A 15008-nucleotide genomic window follows, 5' to 3' on the forward strand; every position below is an offset into this window, starting at 1 on the left:
CTCTCTCTCCTGTCTGTGTGTGAGGGGGCGGCGTTTACACACACACTCTGCTACATGCATGCAACACACACGCGGCTGCTACATGCATGCAACACACACACAGCAGAAATGGTGGAGAACTAAGCGCTAAAAGGTGTGGTTAAACTTTACCCTTGTCGATGTCGACAATGCTCGTTGCCAAAAGTGCAATAAGAGTTTAGCATGTAAGGGCGGTAACACGAGCAATTTGTCCAACACATTTGAGTAAAGTTTCCATGTCAGGTATGTTATGTATACCTTAATCTTCCTCCAGTAGAACCATTAGGCAGCAAACCTTTTGCAGCATACCTATCTGCCCCACCTGTGTTGCTCTGTACCACTGTATTTTTGCAGTAAATACTTGTTTTTTGTTATTTTACTGTTCTGTAAGTTCACATTATTTACAATTTGTTTAGTTAATTTACCTTTTATCTTAAAAATAACCGTTAAAGGATCGGATTGATAAGCGGTATCGATAAAAGTAGCAGTACCGTTAAAACCTTAACGATACCCATCCTTAAAAAGAATCCTTAGTTGCATCCCTAATTTCCTCCTTAAACAGGGCAAGATGTTGAAGTGTATCATTGGTCTGACAGTGTAGGTCAGAAATATGTAGTGCTCCTCCAGTTGTTGCATCAGGAGTGATCAATGAGGTGAAGGGCACAGGGCAGGAGGCAGATTCACGCCTCCGAGATAATTTATCACTTCCTTTCATAGGCCTGGTGTGCAATTGGACTACAGGGACAAATTGGCCCAATAAACACTATGTATAGTAAAGAGCAATGGTATAAAAAAAAAATGGTGTGCAATAACAGCAGCACAGCAGTTATGTTTAAATAAACCAAACCCTGCCTTAATTTCAACTTAATTCAATTTGATGGCAGGTAGTTTAACCTTAGTGCATCTAGTTCTCTAGAGTCACCCTCTGACCTGGGAAACCTCACATCCATTTGGCTGAGCCTCACTGCTGTGTGGTGAAGTGGCGATCAGAGGAATGTCTCACTAAGAAGGCAAGACGGAGGGAGGCGAAGGAGCAGAGGGGTAATCCTCTGGAGGAGGAGAGGCCAAAGTGAGAAGCAGACATGCAATATTGATGGAGAGGAGAGTGGGGCTGGTAGATGAGAGGAAGAGACGGCTCAGCCAGGTGTCTGCCACTTACGGAAACCTCAGGTTGTTTCCTCAACACACTAAAGATGTTGTTGTAGTTGGAAAGAGGGTTTAAATGTAGGCACTGTCACTTATGATTTCTTGCTTTCATTTCCAGAATAAAGTCCTGAACATTGATGGAGTCAAGGTGAAGCTCCAGGTAAGAACTTAATTTAATCTTGAAAAAACTACTTTTTCTACACAATTTGTATATGGTAAATGTTGTTGCTAAAAGAAAGGCGTCAACCAAACAAGAATCCGTGTCTAACCCCCTATGGCATTCTTAACCCCCACCATTTTAGCTTTAGCAGTGCCTGTTATTCACTTTAGCTTTGTGATGCATATGTCTAATCACACAATATACATGAAAGTGTCTGTGGCCTTGGTTTGTGAGGAAATCAATGATCCTGATACAAAAAGCCCTTATTAGGGTTTATCCATCTCCATGAATACTTTCCATGAGGCTTTGAGTTGTTCTTCCCTAATCCACGCTTCCTTCTTGTTTGAAATACATTGTTGTGTTTTTGATATTTCTCACAGAGAAAGTAAATATGTGAATCATCCCTAATGATCAGAGTTAGGAGTCAGTGGAGGCTGGTGAAGTGGGCCTTTGAGCCAATGTACCTCAACTAAATACATTACAGAGCAGTCAGTCTGCTGAGCACCCTGTAGCCCAAACGGAAAGAGAAGGAGAGTTATTTTTCCTCCAGTAATTGCCGTTCTTCATGACGGCCTCTTGGCCCTGGAGGGGGTGGGGGTCATAAAGCAGAACCAGTAATGAAGCTGACACGTCTCAGTGAGAGAAGGGAGAAGAGGGAGGGTCCAGAAAAATGCCTGATTAAAATCTACAGCAAGAAAGTGAGATGTAGTAAACTTGCACAGGTCTGCTTTAAGATGAGTAGAAAAAGTAATTGCCATTTGAGCCGAAATTGTACTTGTCATTGCTGCCTGATGGGGAAAAAGACACTTAATTAGCCTTATTCCACTGAGGTTGGTTAAGGGGACAAAGAGCACCGACCACAGACGATTAATATTCAATATCATGCCCAGACTGACCTCCAGATAAAAAATTATGGATGTGCTGTGACCTTAAGTCTGCACTTATTTAAGAACCAGTATTTATTATATCAACAATGGATCAAATCACTGTGTATTGTCAGTGATTTTAGCAACTGTTAACTCATTGCTTTAATTTACAGCCTTAAACCTTAGTGTTCTGAGTTCCTTTCGTCCCTTTTTAGTTAACCCTGTTTCCAGTAGCTAAAGGGGTCTGCACCAGAATACAGTAAAATATTGCAGTTACATTAATCAGGTGCTAGTAAACATGACTCTTAATAAGTACTAATGATGTTACGGGTCTGCTGATTCGTACATGGGTAACCGTTTGCTAAGACACAAGCTTTATGCTGATAATATATCACTGTTGGGTTTTCAGTTTGCTGTGCCCCCTGTCGCCAAAATAATTAAATTACTACAGCTTTAAAGTACTGATCTATTTCAGTGCTGAATTGACAAGAAAATTGCCTTTTCAATTGTCCTGCATATCTCATTTCCATATTCTAGACTTAGCCAGGATCACAGGAGTAAATTGAATGGAGGGCTTCACAATGAGCTCTAGTGGGATGGATGAGCAAACAGAGGACTTATTAAAAAGATAGGAACTTAATTTTCTATTCGGTGATAACCTTCCTCTCTCATTCTCTGCAGATCTGGGACACAGCTGGACAGGAGCGGTTCCGCAGTGTCACTCATGCCTACTACCGTGACGCCCATGGTAAGACACATTAATATACACACCTATACGTTTTTTTAATTATAGATGATTAACTTCTGAGTTAGGAAACAATCTTGGTTTGTTTTGCACTTTACATACTTGGCATGCAACCTAATAAGCAGATGATGGCCTCTTAACAGTGCTGTTTTAACATTTTGGTGTTCATTTAATTTCAAACCTTTATTTATACAGATAAATCCCATTGAGATCATTGATCTCTTTTTCAAGGGAGACCTGCTCAAGTAGTTCCACATGAAACATAAAAGCATAAATAGAACAACAAAAGGACATCATACAGCATCATTTACATAATTATCCACATAAGCAGGTACCATAGCTTCCGATTGACTAGCATCCAACCGAGCTTTAAAAACATTTAGTGGCACCAGATTGTTCAGTTTCCATTTAATTTGCAGACTATTCCAAGACAGAGGAGCTGCGCATCTAAAAGCTGTCTTCCCTAAAACAGTCCTAGCAGTTGGCACATTTAATAAAACCACAGCATTCGATCTCAGGCAGTAGCCACTTACAATTTTCCGTGAGATCAGGTAGCAGATATAAGATGGAAGTTTCCCTAGCATGGCTTTGTATATAAAAATGTACCCGTGACTGAGCCTCCGTACAGTTAGTGAAACTAACCAGCCCTTGCATACAGGGTACAGTGATGGGTTAATGCTTTACAGTTTGTCACAAATCTCAGTGCACTGTGATACGCAGCATCTAACTTGACCAAGCAATTGGCAGGTGCATTCATATACATCAAATCACCATAGTGACAGTGACTAGCCTTTTCCTGGCCTCAAGCGAGAAACAGGACTTGTTCCTGTAGAAGAAACCTAGCCTAACCCTCAGCTTTTTAAGCAGGTTATTGACATGAAGTTTAAAAGTGAGACAATCAATGGTGTTGATTTTTTACCACATGATGTATAATAAAGTCAGGTGCTGCTACAATATGTACATAAGTGTTCATAACAGAGGAAGCTCTAACATACCTTTTTTATATATTAAACAATTGTTCTTTGCCATTAAGATACAAGGATAATTAGTTTTGTAGAATTCTAGAAAAGTCCTGCTCTATTGACATCAAAATAAATGTGTATGCCAGTGTTATAATTCACAGCAGTGGTGGTGTCGAGGTGTAGATGAGATTGTTTTTCTTCCATTCTGCCGTACTCTTAAGAGCTCAGGACTATTTTTAACTTTCCTGGGATGGAAATACAACACATTGAGGATTCATGTTCTCTTTGATGATTTGTAATCAGTCAAATCTCTGTGAGCCCGACTACATAGTTGTTCTCACAAAGCTTCTAACTAAGGGAGGGCTGCTCATAGTGAATTGCTTCAATAAAATCCACATAAGCTTTTGTATGAGGAACTAAACCCTGAACAGTATGAAAAAACAATAAGGTCTGATTAGTCATGTTACATCTTTCCTTAACCATCTAGTTTCATTTATGTCAGGAGAAAACAAAGTAAGTCACATACAAAGCCTGTTACTTCAATTTCTATTTGCACATGGTTTTAAAGCAAGATATACGCGTAAATAAAATACATAATACCTACATAGGCTACATCAAAGGGTACCACATGGATAAGTATACCATTCAACCAAATTATGCAGACAACATATGTGCAGAAGACGGCCACAGTCTGGGAGTCATTATTCAAACTATCAGTGAATATTTTTATATAAAAGCCAGTGTTTCCCATACATTGATTTATTGTGGCGGGCCGCACTAATGGATAGTGAGGTGGGCTGATGATCGGAAGGTTGCGAGTTCAAATCCTGTCTGGAACACCACTTGCCCTTGAGTAAGGCACTTAGCCCTCGGTTACTCCAGGGAGAATGTCCCTGTAATTGGTCACTGTAAGTCACTTTGGAATAAGGCGTCTGCTAAATGCCTACATTGTAAATTATATTTTTGGGAGAATAAACCCCACAGATCCTCAACTCCGGTGTGTCTCACTCATTAACAATGCAACACAGAGCAACAAGAACGTTGTCTACAGTATTAACTCTCATGTATTATCTTATTTGAGGGGGGGTGGATGCGTGGGCCACCCGAATAGGTTAAGGGGCCTTTGACTTTTCTTTTTTTGTGCGGTGCCCCCACAAATGGAATCAAATTCTGTGGGAAACACTGAAAGCACTTAAAGGCCTATTAAGCCATTATACAGGATCGGTTTCACCCCCCAAGAGTCTAAACTACATTTTCTGTGGAGGTTTTTCCCATATCACTCACACGCCTGCTGAAGAGTATATAACAAGTGTTTCAGTGAAAATGGTTCAAGAAGAGATGAGAAGAACTAAAGGATTTTACCTGCTAATGAAATGAATCAGAATACCTTTATTCGTCCCACAGACGGGACATTTACATTTGTTACAGCAAGTAAAGAGTCAAAGATAGCTTGGTATTAATTAAAAAGCATGCATTCAAATATTCAATAAATTACACAATTTATAACTACACATCCAGTACTGCAGTTTTGAAAATATAGCAGCCAGTTGAAAGTATTGAAGCTGGAAATGGAGGTGATGCTGACAACATTTTGCAGTATGTGTTTGTCTTTGTGTCTCAATCATATGGAGAATGCATGGTTCTGTCTTTTAATCTCCAGGCAGTCATTGATCTCTGTGTGATCAAAGGGAGGTTTCTATGTGTCTGCACAATCTGTTTAAGTGTATGCAACAGGGACAGGTTGTTAGAACAGGATTTGTAGTATACACTGATCTGTGTCGGTGAGTTGTTCTCATGCATGTCCCGTATTGGCCTTTCCTTGTATTAATAAAGCAAGATGTATTTGTCTGTCTCCTGGAGGAAGGAGACCCTGGAAGACTTTTAGCAGGTCCAGTTTCAGGCACGACGCCCGTGAACTTTCCGTCATCTGAAAAACACATCCCACATATTTGAAGTGCAGCCTTAGACATTTCAGTGTCAGGATTTAAAATTGCTTTTCCATTGCCACCATGAAGCATATCACAGGATAAGTTCAGGCAGCTGCACTATCTGTACCACTGAACAGAAAACATCAAGCATCTCAAAACATCCCAAGAGATGTGACCTCTTTTTTAAACACATCCCCTCCTCACCTGGTTGTTCTGGAGCTGAAGTGAGAAAAATAATTAGAGATAGCCTCTGGTATTTCAAGGTTAAATTCAGACCGTCAAAGTGTATTGGTGGTGATGGTAGAATGTATGAGAGCTTGACAGCCTTATGTAAATGAATGTCTTCTGTGCCTTTGGCAATGTAGATGGTGACTGTGATTCACTGCAACTTCATCTAACGTGAAGAAACTCCTGTCAGTAAGCTTTTAAAGTTTCTGAAAAAGGCTCTGCTACTTTGGTTTCCCCAGCTTTAAATATTTCAATCAAAGAAAATCAAAAACGTGTTGTTCTGTCTACTCTGCTCTACACAATGTAGATACACTGTCATTCCCTTTGTGATCCCTATGAACTCTGAAAACAAACTCAAGTTTTTATCTGCAGAGTGTACTTTAGTCCATCCTCGTATCACCACAGTGAACGGATCATACAACACAAGTAGTTTTTTATGGTTATCCCCCGGTGCCTTCTGTCTCTTTAAAGCTAGACTGTACATCTGTCTACATCAAAGTATCTCTGGGAAACGCCAGCAGACCTTGGGCCAGGCTACGCCTCGACTATTATAACAATCTGTAAGTGCTGTGTGGCAGAGGTACTTCTACAAGTAGGTAGTGCAATATATTGCTGTCGAATCAGAAAATGATACACCCAAGTTATATGCAGGAAGATTAAAGTGATGAGCAATATTTTTTACATTTTTGTCTTATATTTGTTTAACTTGTTAGTTATAGCACTTATGTCACACAATTAGTAATGGTATGGTTAATGTAGTGGATTGTCTTCTTTTATCCTCTTGTGTTTTACTGGAGGGATCAATGATGGGCTGGTTTTACATCTCACAAGAAGAGGCTTGTTTTGGTAAAAATAAATAGAGCATATGTTGGGACTGATTCTACTTGGGGTCATAAAAAGACCTCGGCTTACTTGGTCAGCTCTAACTGTTTTAATGGTTTATAAAAGTGTTGGTGAATCTAAAGAGAGGATGAGTGTGGGAGGGTGAGCGACTGTTAGTAGAGGCTCTGGAAAAGGACGGAGAGAGACGATTATAAGTGGTGAATGTGCGCTGTGTGGGAGATAAATCAGTGAAGTTTGACAATCCTATCATATTCAATAAAACATTGTGCCTGCCATTAGCTATATGTGATTTTATTTTTTTTGCTTTAGACTGACCACATGCCTTAATTTATTATCATAATATTGGTATTCACTTTCGTTTTTGTGTGTCCACGTGAAATGCACAAATGTAGCTGGATCAGGGAAACTTAAAGAATGGATGGTAATGAGTCAGCTTGCTCAAGATCAGTTCAACAGGGCTTTGAACAAGTTGGACAAATGCTGCTGCCGTGTTATTTCAGGTCACAGCTTCCACTCAGGATAATCCAGTGTCAAATGTTGAGTCCCATCAGAGCGGCCATGTTGACAGCACTGTTATTGATTAGGGCAAATCTAACAATGCTCAATTTGAAGGTTGAGGTTTGTCAAATGTACACAGTGACTCCAGCTCGGCCATTTGGATGCTCCATGTTTTGCAGCGACTTTCCTTTAACAATGTGTTGTACATTTCCTACTTTAACTTCTATTTCTGGATAAACTTTAGCTGATTGTGATGCAGGACTTTGACAGAGCCAAGAGACAGAGACCAATTGGCTCAGCCTCGGGCACAGAGTGAAAATAATCTAAATCTTTCATGGTTTTAATTTTGAAGGTTGAGACATCAAGGTTAAAGATTGGATTAACCCTTCCAATATACATTATTTGCAGTCAAACTATAAACTTTTCTGTTTCTTTTAGCTTTGCTTCTGCTGTATGACGTCACCAACAAATCATCCTTTGACAACATAAAGGTAGGTTACATTTGGTTGCTCTTTGTTCTAATTATTAATTGTGTAAGATACTGTAACATTTATCATTTCATTCTCACTTTATCATACGTTACATGAGCACATGTTGTTTTTCTTAAACATGTGCAACAATGCAAATGGCACACCTGACATGGTAACTTGCAATTAAATGAATATACTTTTCTATCAGATTGATTTTATGAATTGAAAGGCTGTGTTGCCACAGAAGGCTGAGTAACATCTGGATGATATGAATTTGTTGTTCCAAAATGCTGAGTTTCATTGTCAGTGGTTTTTTGCCAACATCATTAGCCCATGTTTTTGTCAAAGCCAGTGTGACAGTTGGTTGAACAAGCAGAGAGTAATCTGGGAAGAACTGCAGAAGAAAAAGAGGAATGAGACATTGATTGTGATGCGCGATAGCAAGGTCGGCATTTAGTCAAAACTGTGTCCTTTCTTTGGACCTTAGGGACCAATCGGCTGTCCTCAGATCTGTCTCATCCCCCTCTTTCTTGCCACTGTACTATTCTGCTTACGATAAGGGGAAGTATAAAGATATTGAATTTCACCCGGCGTGGCTGCTATCCCTCTATGTATTAATTATTGTCTGGATCATAGATGTCAGTGTTCAGTTTTAGTTTAAAGTTATACATTATAGATGGTAACCATAGAGAAGCAATGTGTTGTGGCTGAAGTGAAAAAAAGTCCCTGTGATGTCAAACAAACTACAGTTTTGAAGCCTTGAGTTTGTCGTTTCGACCACTGTGATTTGAGACCAGAGGGTGAATCTGAACGCTGGAAAAATAATTAGTTAGCTGAACAATACAATTAACATTTTTATGAACTGTCGAACACAAAGGTAGCCCATCATAAAACATACCCCTCTTTATTGTCTTTTACTGAGTTGGAACCATCATTTATGAAATGAGAATCATGCCGTTTGGAAGAAGACTTTAAACTAGTTCTGAAGGTCACCGCTCTGTTATGTCCGCCCTTTCTGAAGCAGTGCCTCCTCTGCTCTTGGTTTTTACAGTGCACATTATCTCCAAGTGTATTGAATTGAAAAGTAATGGGTTGTATGAAGCAATTTAGCTGAGTTAAGTTATATTTGATTATTCCTTGCTGGGTCGTCCATCTTCTGCATTTAGCCCAGCCCCAATATTGCAGAGCAGCGTCTTGGTCAATAGCAGTAAGATGTCTTTTGAGTGTGAGAGATAACCAACATAGATGGAAAGGTAACAGAACGGACTCAGCCGGGCTGGTGCGGTCCGACTCCATTCAGACCACTGTGGCGCCGGACCTGCTCATTGGCACAGACTGAAATACTGTGGCTGTTTGTTCCCTGGCAACAGGAAGGCTGTAAACAGATAACGTAATAAAGGATGAAACTGATTCATATCACCTGAGCACTCATGCAAAGGAAACCATTCATTAGTACCCAGGATATTGTTTTCTTTCCTACGTTATCTGATGGATACACAGCTTTATAAAGTTACCATGCGTGTATAGAAACTGTTCCATGAACATTTATATACATATAACCTTATTATAAAGAAAAAAGGTTGTTGGTGCAGTCTGTCGTTTAGTTCACAGCAATTTAAAAGTTAATATAGTCTTGGCTACACGTACACCTATTGATTTAGCAAACCTAAATAACATGAAATTCCAATACAAGAGGAAGAAGACGGCCAACCTGGCCTAAAAAGTTATTTGGATTTAATTTGCCATAGAAAAGGGATTTGAAAGGATACAGTATTGCAAACTAATTACTTCAAATCGTTAAAGAAAATATTTATCTGAATCACTAATGAAAATAATGTGTTTTTAAGACCCCTTGTATTGAAAATAAGAAATATATCTTCTATCCATAAACTTTATATTTTTGTTCAGAAGATTAATTGGCTGTAAACGCGTCAAATTGGCCACCTTTTTTAAGAGTCAATAGCAGCTTTTTAGAAACAAATTCTCCATGACCTTCATGGTGTCTCTCTATACAACCATACCTGTTGTTTCCCTCTGTGTATTAAATGCACCCTGCAAAGGTAAGTGTGGCAATCTCCAGCTACTTTAATTGACACTGACCATCAGGAAAAAAAGTATCTTTCTCTGAGAGCAGCAGTGACGCTGTTAAGGGAAAGAGAGGGTGTTTGTCTCCAGTCTCTGCCAGAGAATAATGATGTGCCTATCCGCCCTGAGACATCGGTAAAAAAGAAAGAGGTTCGTCTTTAGCTACAGATATGAACAGCAGCTCAAAAATAGGTGGGGGGCGAGTTTGTGTGTGGGTGTAGAACCTGGACAGGTAGGACACTGATAGGTTGGGCAGGCAGTTACCGGATGGAGGATGAGTAAATGTCAACAATTTAAAATAAAAAGTATTCAGGGCCGGTGACACGGAAGACATTCAGCTTTAGTCTTTTCTCTTCATTGTCCAACACATCGTGCTTCAAGCTTCAGTTGTTTTTAAGCCTTCACCTTAGCGAACTTTGAGGACTTAAAATCTTGGATGATTCTGATTGTTCACTGTACCTTGCTTTGCATTGCTGCCCCTATCAGACTTTTAGTTTTTACCTAACCACAAGTAAAACTGAAGCTCATTTCCTTATCATTAAAGGTCTCCTATTATACTGTTTTCATCTATATATTATAGGTCTCAGATATATACAAAACATGTCTCTGAAGTGTTTGGCTCGAAATACAGAAATTACAGATAATTGCAGCATCCCATAATCCCCTCTGTTTCAGCCCTGTTTCAAAAGTGCTGATTCTCTGTCCCTTACTTTAGATGAAAATAAGGAGCCACTCTCCACTCTGAGAGATATTTGGTTAAAAAGAACACAATGGTGCTCTAGGAGGAGATTCAGGTGATAAGGTGGGGGGTATTACCTTGGTTGGTGATTGGCTAATGGTTACACAAGCCAAAAAAACGTTATGACATCATAAAGTGGCCAAAATCTGATCAGCTCATTTTCAGACAGGTTTTTATATAAATGGATCTGGACAAAAAGTGAGCAAATCTTTTTTCCTGAAACTTTCAGAATCTCTTTACACAGAGGGGACACAAGTTGATGTATACAAGACATGAAAAAGTGGATTTTGCATAATAGGTGACCTTTAAGAGAATTTGAACAGCTCATCATGGCTACTTCCAGGTCATTTTCCTCAGTTAGGAACCTTCCTAAGCAGAATTGACAAATCGACCACAACCACCTTTCTTGCCCTGCTTAACCTTCCTACCTTTCTTCCGTTCCTAACCCAAAATCCACATTTAGTCTGTTACAGCAAGTATATACGCTGGTGGCAAACTACAGATGTGTGCTGCTGACACACCGCTGCCAAACGAGCACTAACTTATCTTAATGGACCCTAATGGTGATGAATGCCACTCTGAAAGAGAAACGAGAGGAAAAACGTTCCTCTCTTCCTCTGCTCTCAGACCTCTCTGTGGTGTATTATTTTCTATTATTTAGAAGACATTAAGGCAGGCAAAGCATTTGCGTCATAGGAGTTGTCATTCATCTCAGAGAGAAAGACTTAAAACTTGATGTGGGAGACACTTAATCAAAGCAATTTATCTTATGTTCTGACATGCTTTATCTAAAATAGCTGCTGTCATTAGATAGTGAAATTGTGATTGGAGTGGTTTAAATATGCTAGTGGTTTTTCTTTAATGTAAAGATTTGTTTGAGTTTTTTTCTAGTTTGTGCATTTTAAACTGCATATTACAGCAGAGGCTGTCAGAGTAACTTCCTGTAGTCAGTTATAGTCTTCTATCTATTGTATTGTTTGATATACACAAGTACAGTGGTTGATGGTGTAAGCCAGGGGTAGGCAAGTAAGTTTGGCCTTGGGCCAATTTTTTGCTGAGCCACAAAATGGCGGGCCAGAACATAATCAAAGCCTATAATTCAAGGAATTGATTTTGGTAAGAGGGCGCAGCGCCCCTGTTCCCCGGTTCAGAAAAAACTCTGATATCGCTGATAACCCTCCCCATCAACACTCTGATGCGCATTCAGATCCGCTGATTGGTTCACTGATGATAGAGGCGCCCAATCCAGAGCCTCTGGCTAGACCCGTCCAAAGGGAGGCTCGTCCTCTCTAGCCCCATTTCAGTCCCAAAGCCAGGGCTATTATCTGTATTTTAATAGACTTATCTTTTAAATTGAGCTGTATTTATTGTTCTCTTCAAAGTTTATTTTTCTCTGACATTTTAAGGAGGATGGTCCTCCCTTTCCTCAATGGACGAGCCTCCACTGAGTAAAGTAGAGTTACTAACTAGGTAGCAGTGTTATTTAATATACTTTTATTCTCATAAGTATTGTCAAGTTCTCTGGGTTTTTGGCATTTATTTGAGTGTTTGCCCACATTTGAGAGGCTTGAGGGGCAACAGAGGACGCATGGACAACTGGAATCCTTTTTCCTTTTCTTTATTTCAACTTTTCAAGGACACATTAGGATTCTTTCATCTTGAAAACCTTTAAAAAATATCAAAGGACAAAATAAATCAATTACAGCATGTTTTGCTTTGCAATTTAATATATTATAACCTAAATTAATCAGTAACCTAACCAAGTATTTTACTCAAACTCAATGTATTTAATAGTTAAATAAGTACTTTAATTGACCTGGTTCCCCACAACCACACATTTGGCTTATGTGACCCGCTCTATCGAAATCAGTCGGAAGTCGCAACGGCTCATTTAAAAATAGACGTGGATTTGCGTAAAAAAATTGTTTTTCGGGGTTCGGGTGTTTTGTTTGATTTTAAAATAAACAAAGTCTTGGCCTTCAGAATATGAAACTTTTATTTCCAAAATCACACAATAAATACATGTTTGAAGCTTGTAAAGGGAAGATGACAGCTCTCCCTCGCCACTCTGCTCTTCCACAGCGCCGCTTCCTCCCCTCACATAATCATTTTTCAATAAATGATTCCACAAACAACAAACAACATAATTATTACATTCAAACAAACTACTTGTAGTAGATGAAGTTCATTATTCAAAAGTTTACATTAACTTTGGATAATAACACGGGAGAAACGGATCCTCCCTCTCTCCTGACAGCCCGTCAGTTTCTCATGCAGCGCGCTAAACAGTGGGCGGGGCTTCAGGTGATTATGCAGCAGCTGATCTGATCTCTCTCTCCGTCCGGTTATACTTCACTCGTGTTTATGTCCATATCGATCAGATCCAGCTCTCCTGATCGGCCTTTATAGAGAGCACCGATCAAACTATTAAGAGTGAATATCAGCCGATAATGACTGGCGGCCGATCGATCGGAGCATCCCTAATTATTACCAGACATGTTGACCAGCAGGTTTTTGAATTTACCGGTTTTTAATTAATTTTACCAGATAAAAACCGGTAATTACCGGCTAACGGAAACCCTGATGTGCGACTGTCGGTATATGTTGTAAAAAAAAAAAAACTATTAATATTTTATTTTTGATTCTCAAAATTATGGGCCAAATAGTATTGCTGGCGGGCCAACAATGGCCCGCGGGCCGCCTGTTGCCGACCCATGGTGTAAGCCATTGTAGCAAAAATACTTTAGCAATTTAGTAACGTGATGAATGTTGTCTTGTCAGAAGAAGTGCTTCAGGAAGACTAAGAGTCTGTTACGTCTGTGCTGCAAATCATTTATCTGGGTTCCTCCTGTTAAAATGCAGCCTGGCTTCTGTTGTGCTATCATTCAAAGTTAGATTAATTTACTGTTTACTGCAATCAGAAAGATTCAAAACAGAACAATTCATTGCTCTCCGTCTGTCAATTAACCTGCAGATCCCAAGACCCAACAATTAGAGCAACAGACTGCTCTGGTGATTATCATCAGCTTTTCAACTTGTGGCTATGCCTAAATACTGGTAAGGTCTCGTAACAAGTCAACTGTTTGGTATTGAGCAGTAAGCAAACCGTAGATTTACCAGATTTAGCTTTTTTGGGAAACAGCTGCCTGGGACTAAGATAATGCAGATGAACACAGAAAAACTAAATGTAAAGATTAAAGTTGCATACAAAAAACAGAACAACTAGCTGAAAGGACGCTCAATGGCTTCATTGAACTATGGGAAAGTGACGGTCAAGGGATTACTTTTTTGTATTTGTCACTATAAACAATCCCCTTCAAATTGCATGGTTTCATTCAATGGCAAAGAAAGAATGTGATCTCTGGCAGACCAGAAAAAAAGCCTCATAACTTTTTGAATCGACTTTAAGGCAATGACAAACATTATTTGCCATTCATTTTGTAGGACTCGCTGTTCTGCTGACATGACAGTAATTCCAGTCGTGATGTTTTAAAGCTGAACCTTTTGAAATCCCCACAGTGTTCTTATAACATCAGAATTGATCAGCGCCCAGGCAGGGATCCAAGTAAAGCAGTCTCATAAGAAACAAACTCCATTTTATATTGACTGTGCAGATCAATAGATGTGACCTGAATTAGAATACATGCTCTACAAATATAATTCAAAGATTCTTATCGAACAGCCTGCCTTTGATGCTTATTTTTAAATGTTTTATCGCTTTGCAGCTGTGATTGCTCTTACATCTGTGTGTGCTGATGCCCTAATGCTTGATCATGCTTACGTGTGTGTTGTAGAAACCCAATAAAGGCAATGAGACACATGAAACCTTCATCTTCGTGCCTTCCTTCATCTCTCTCTCTGTCCCCGGGGCATGGACCGGCTTCAAATGAAATGGCCGCCTGTTTACCTCAGAGACGTTAAATGTCATGGCACCACTGCACCAGATGGGGATGAGAAAGGGTCAGTAAATAATGCAGTGATATGAATTTAAATACCATTCATTTATAATCAGTGGTGCATTTATGTAGTAAATCATTTCAAGCAAGTGAAACATTGTGGATTATTCTGCACCATCAGGTTTACTACGTGTTAATGAGGTTGTGACATCTTCCCACTCACACAGCACCTGTAATTGCTGGGAAAATTAATAGTCTGTTGGTAAATAACCACCTATTGAGTCAAAGATGGAGCCGCCAGTGGAGAGTAATCCTGCAAAGGCAAATTGTTGGTGTTCAACTTCTTTATGATTACATTTCCATTTGCTTTGATGTCGGATAGAAAGTGGAAAAACATGCGACACTGATTAACCCATTCAAACAC

The 15008-nt window shown here is 39.5% G+C and overlaps 1 protein-coding gene across 1 annotated transcript in view; it reads left to right on the forward strand.

Moving 5' to 3' along the window:
* LOC117450600 (ras-related protein Rab-26) overlaps window positions 1-15008 on the forward strand; it is a 46497-nt gene that overhangs the window by 19234 nt on the left and 12255 nt on the right. Inside the window, exons 3-5 of the mRNA XM_034088448.2 lie at window positions 1283-1324; window positions 2872-2938; window positions 7833-7885. Coding sequence (XP_033944339.1) covers window positions 1283-1324; window positions 2872-2938; window positions 7833-7885 — 162 coding nt within the window. The remainder of the gene's footprint in view (window positions 1-1282; window positions 1325-2871; window positions 2939-7832; window positions 7886-15008) is intronic.

This window comes from Pseudochaenichthys georgianus, chromosome 8 (assembly GCF_902827115.2).
Source record: "Pseudochaenichthys georgianus chromosome 8, fPseGeo1.2, whole genome shotgun sequence".
Classification (NCBI taxonomy): domain Eukaryota; kingdom Metazoa; phylum Chordata; class Actinopteri; order Perciformes; family Channichthyidae; genus Pseudochaenichthys; species Pseudochaenichthys georgianus.